General features: G+C 39.4%; 1 protein-coding gene across 2 annotated transcripts in view; it reads right to left on the bottom strand.

Annotated features, from left to right (window-relative positions):
- Positions 1 to 321: 321 nt before the first annotated feature.
- Positions 322 to 5,082, bottom strand: part of PRKDC (protein kinase, DNA-activated, catalytic subunit) — an 83,863-nt gene continuing 79,102 nt past the window's right edge. For both annotated transcript variants that reach the window (XM_027638615.1, XM_027638613.1), the window contains 6 exons: positions 3,843 to 3,932; positions 3,300 to 3,371; positions 3,014 to 3,215; positions 2,387 to 2,575; positions 1,750 to 1,889; positions 322 to 701 (listed from right to left, as the gene is read on the bottom strand). In XM_027638615.1, the coding sequence (XP_027494416.1) occupies positions 497 to 701; positions 1,750 to 1,889; positions 2,387 to 2,575; positions 3,014 to 3,215; positions 3,300 to 3,371; positions 3,843 to 3,932 (898 nt within the window). In that variant the 3' untranslated portion in view covers positions 322 to 496. The remainder of the gene's footprint in view (positions 702 to 1,749; positions 1,890 to 2,386; positions 2,576 to 3,013; positions 3,216 to 3,299; positions 3,372 to 3,842; positions 3,933 to 5,082) is intronic.

Here is a 5,082-nt window from a genome sequence, read left to right on the forward strand (position 1 = left end):
CCCATGTGTTTCACTGATACTACTGATACAAAAATCTTCTAGTTTTAATTACAAATAATATGTGTCTGCAGAATGGTTTTAGTTGATTGTCATCAAGGTCTCTGTAAAAGAAAAGTACAGACTTTCACTACATCACTACATGGATGCCCACAAGTTTGCAGGGTATGAATTTGTGCTTTCTGCTGAGGGGTCTCAGTGCCTTTCAAATAAATCTTTAAGTTCTATAGCCTCTCCAGTTCTTTCTACATTGATTTTAACACGAAGGCAATAAAGCTGCTTTGTTACAGAACTACATACAAGCAAAATAATTAAGAAAAAAAATCACTGTTTGAATACAGCTTTAATACAAAAAATTTATATTCTCTATTAGTCAAGTTAACCGATGATAAAAGCAGTTAAGAGATTTTTTCCTTTTTTGCCTTAAAATTCTGATCTAGTTGCAGCTATGTATTAGGATACAGGTCCCTTGGCAGATTGGGCTTTAGAGAGGAGGTCCTCACATCCAGGGTTCCCATCCTTCCCAGACTCTGCCAAGAATATTGGGGTCTGTCGCTTGATCGATGAGGCATCTCACTTGGGTCTCCTCTGAAAGTCCGTCCTCTGGCTCTTTGGCTCTGATATCATGATTGGCATTACCACGAGCCACAGCTGCAAAATCTTTATAACAACGTAACTTCTCATGGCCCAGGCGTAGTTCATCACTGAAATTGAGAACACAAAAATAAACTCTTACTAAAGGAAACAAGCAAAAAATCTGAGATGGATTTTTAAATACAAAACAGCACTCGAAAAATAAAGCTGCCTGAATTGAGATTAAGATGTGGAGACTGTGCAAGAGCTGCAGAAGGCTCGGCCAGCAAAGACTGGTGATTTCAGGTGTCTTTTACTAGTGGGTATTTACCATGAATATTGTCAATCTTGTCAGAGGTCTCTAGGTCAAAGAGGGATGCAGAAGTTCACATCCAAGCTGTTGATCTCCTTACCTCCCCTTCTGATTTGTGCCTGTAACAAGTATTTTGCTGCCTCTTCCAGTTGAGCCTTGACCGCAAAGGGGACTCCTCCCAAGTCCTGCACTTTTCAGTATTTGTATGGTTTTAAAACAGGCTTGCTTTCTTTGCTTTTTTGTCTTTCCCTTGATTAATCCAAAATGTCTTTTTAAAAGAGGATGGAAGGGATTAATTGTACTTTTAAACTGAACTTTAAAGACATTCTCGCTTGAGCCAGACTTCACTAGACTGACATAAATAACCTGAAAATGCCGTCAGATTTGAATGTGATGTTTTTGGGAAGCAGCTTACCTCCATGCCTCCCCTACAGCTGGTTCAGGTTCCATTTCAAGTAATCCTTCAGCAGAAGCATATATTGATTTAAATCTTACCCATATTGATTTAAATATTACCCCTAGTCTAAAAGTCATGGAGACAAAAATGAGGAAAAGTAGGCTGGGCAGTGTGAGATTAAGCAGGCTGACAGGGTGGGGAGATGTTTCTTGCCAGGAGCAGTAAAACTGCTCAGAGGCCTGAGCTGGAGCAAGAAAACTTGTGGGGAGATATCTGGTGTTTTGGCTGGCAAGGTGATTCAGAGAGCTTGTATACAGACCAAAATGATTCTGACAGAAGGTTTGTTGAAATTTTGTCCTGTCTCTTTTTTTTTCCTAGCCACTATTCTATCCAAAGAGAACAAAATCTGACACGGGAGCCTGCCAAAGCTCTTCGTAGAGCAGTTTAAAGCAAAAGGAGAGCATCTTACCAAGTGATTATTGCTGGATTGGCACCTGTAAGCTTTCTTCTGACATAGTTGACTTTTTGCAAAGGGTACCAGTTTACTTCAGATGTGTTTATTTCCTTAATCCACGTGCCTCCTTTTTTCAGCTGTCTCTCTTCAAAGTTCTAAAGAGAAAACAAATTTGCCCTATTTGTCATAAATTATAACTTAAAAAAGACTTTTAAGCTGCCAGATCATAGCAAGTCAAGCCAGTAACTCTTAACTGTATATGGAGTGGAGGATAAAGTAGTGAGATAATATTTAGCTTGCCTATGACTTAAATTTAATTTACAACTGAAGTTATTGAAGTGCAACTACCTTCAGTTTTCTCTGTAATTATTAATTTGATATATACAGTGCTGATGTAAATTTAAGAGGCTCAATGCAAACAGTTGAAAATATTTATGCTGCTGCCATATGCTACTGTTCTTTGTGCATCAATATAGAATTCTGTCATTTTAAATACTTTAAGTTCAGTTTCTCTGAGAACTTAAAAAACCAAAGAAAGATAAAAGGAGCACTGTGACTGTACATCTAGAAATACTCCCTTTTTGATCAGTTTTATTCTTAGTACAGTTTAAGAATATTCACACGAAAAAAGAAAAAAGAGGAAAACCCCCACCTTCCAGTCCAAAGAAGGCTCCTTTACAAATACATCCATTGTGCTGATGAGGAGATCTGGATCTGAACGATAAGCCCTTAGGGCATGCACCATCACACTATAAATGAGTCCCCACTCTTTCACTGGCATCATCAGATTAACAAACTGTCGAGTCAGGCGAAAAGGCATCAACTCTGGCACACCCAAAAACTAGCAAAGGGGAAGGACAGTCAAAACAGAACAAGAAATAAGAAGCCTTGGAACAGAAGGATTAGAAAGGAGTATTTTGTTCTTTTTAAGCTTTGGAACCCTCTTTGTCACTTAACTGAAAATATGGTGCAATACAGTAGAACGGGACCAAGTTGTGACACCAAACTCTAGTCATCAATATTTAGTGATAGCGGTTGAAAGCACGGTTGAACTATGCAAAACACCACCATATCAGCTGTGAAACTCTACACCTTCCAGCTTATCTGAGAATATCTGACACAGATTTTATTCAGTCAACTAGAAATAACCTGTAAAGATTGCACCATTTTGCACCAGAACGATGGCAACTGAAAAGCATCAAATTTAGTACTGAGAATACACGTATAAATGCACAGAATAAATGCAAGAGCTGTAACAAATTAATTAGAAAACAAATACCTGTGTGGCCGCACCAAATGCATATCCAAAGTCTATTCCCACCATGCCACCTGTCTCCTTGTTAATCATGAAGTTGGACAGATGTCTGTCTCCAATACCAAGTATCCAGTGGCTGATGCACATCAGTGCATGGGAGCTGGCAAAATGGGACCGCAGGGACAGGAAGGCTTCAGGAGATGTGCTCATTTTCACAAAGGCTCGCCTGAATGAAACAGAACTCGCTTGTTGAAAACAGATAAACACCAACATTCGTTTCACAACGTGCAGTCACTGACAGTGCACTTACCGCAGCAGGTCTTCTGGAACACTGCTTTCCCTGCTTCTGAAAGACATAACTGCTTCTCTACGGCTTGCATTACTGCAAATAAATGAAGGAATAATGTTAGCCATAGAAATAACAGCCCACTGTATGTGAAATGTTAAGTCGGGACCGAAATCATCAAATATTCTTGAGTTCTTGGTGAATCACAGGGATTTTCTCTGTCCAACTCGAGCAGATGCTCGGGCTCTGAGACAGCCTACCTCACTGCATAATTAGCAACAAGACACCTAGAAAATAAAGTTGAAGAGCAGCATCTGCTTCAAGACACTTTCTTAAGGAAGTGAGCAAGCTTCTGGAAGCATTCCTGTACTCTGGTGGGATTTCTGGCAGTTCTAACCTCCTCCTGCAGAGCATCTCCAGTAAGACAGAGCAGTAAAATGAGCAAAAATCAAATCTAGCCATCATATTATAACACAGATAATGTTTTTTCCTGGAATTTCTACAACTCTGTGTGTGTGTACACTCTAGCTTCTGTTATTTTACATGCATTCCTCTTTTAAATCCTACCTGTACATAGCATGATACCGAGAGATGCCTTGTGCTTTCCCACCCATCTTGGACAGCCACTCAGAATAGGTAGCGCGAGGTCCTTTTTTGCTAGGAACAAAAAAAGAAAAAAAGCTCTGATGATTCCTTGATGATCTTACCACTCTGTACTGGAATATCTGCAGGCTGTATGCTGCTCTGATCCATGAGATTTTTATGCAAAGGAAGAGTCAGGAAGCTACAGTCTACATTAATTTTAACCTTGCTCCAGAAATGAAGCTTAAGAAGTCAGTGAATATGCATCCATCTCCTTCCCCCCAGCTTTGAACACACTTCAGTCATATCTGATGGAAGATTAGACACCTCAAAGCTGCTAATTTGTCAATAAGGACTGTGAAAATTAGATGCTGCCTTGAGAAGAAAGACCCAAAATAATTTCTCCAGGGAGGAAAAGATATTTTTAACAGTCTCATAGCCACTTGAGAGGCATTATGTACAGGCTATTGCTTGTCCATTCAAAATGGTATGAAATGCAGGAAGGCAGTTTATCTCCTCACTGTGTACAAGAGGGAGGAATGGGGGCTTGAACTTAGGGTATTAATCCATAAGAAGCCAGTATTCATTAGTTGCACTGCTCGTAGAATAACTTTCTCCCATCTTCACTAAGTACATTAAACTTCTATTCCAGAGAGGCAGCAACTTAGCAGAGCACCCGTCTTCTCTCTTCCTTCCAAAGCATGTTTTGAGATAGAGAAATTCTTTCCATTTAAGAAGCATTTGTCATTTATAGACTGCATAGCCCATCACTTGGGGACAAAGAAAAGGATCTCAAAACTTCAGAAAGTTGTTCCCCCTACCTCAACCAAAATATTGCCAGAAAATGCATCAGGATTTTCCTTTGTGAGTGCTCTCATTTAAACATAGCTCAACATAAAATGTCTTATTTCTCTTGATTGAATAACACATGGGAAAATATTTAAAGTCTACATACAACAATAAAGCTTTTTTTGTTTTTATAAATTATGATCTATTTTTAGAAAGACACTGATCTTCCATATTAGAAATGTCCTCCTTTCATGAGATGGTCCCATATGAGTCCTCTCCACTTTCCCAGTCAGTGAACTGAGATCAACATAACACCACTGCTGTTCACAAAAGTGAACCCAGCAGCAGCAACGAAGAAACTAAACTGCTCACAAATCAAATAACTGTAGAAATAAAGACTCTTTGGAGTCCAACCTCCACGCTGGAAGTTCCTCCA

Source organism: Corapipo altera, unplaced genomic scaffold (genome assembly GCF_003945725.1).
Source record: "Corapipo altera isolate COAL_440 unplaced genomic scaffold, ASM394572v1 49, whole genome shotgun sequence".
Classification (NCBI taxonomy): Eukaryota; Metazoa; Chordata; class Aves; order Passeriformes; family Pipridae; genus Corapipo; species Corapipo altera.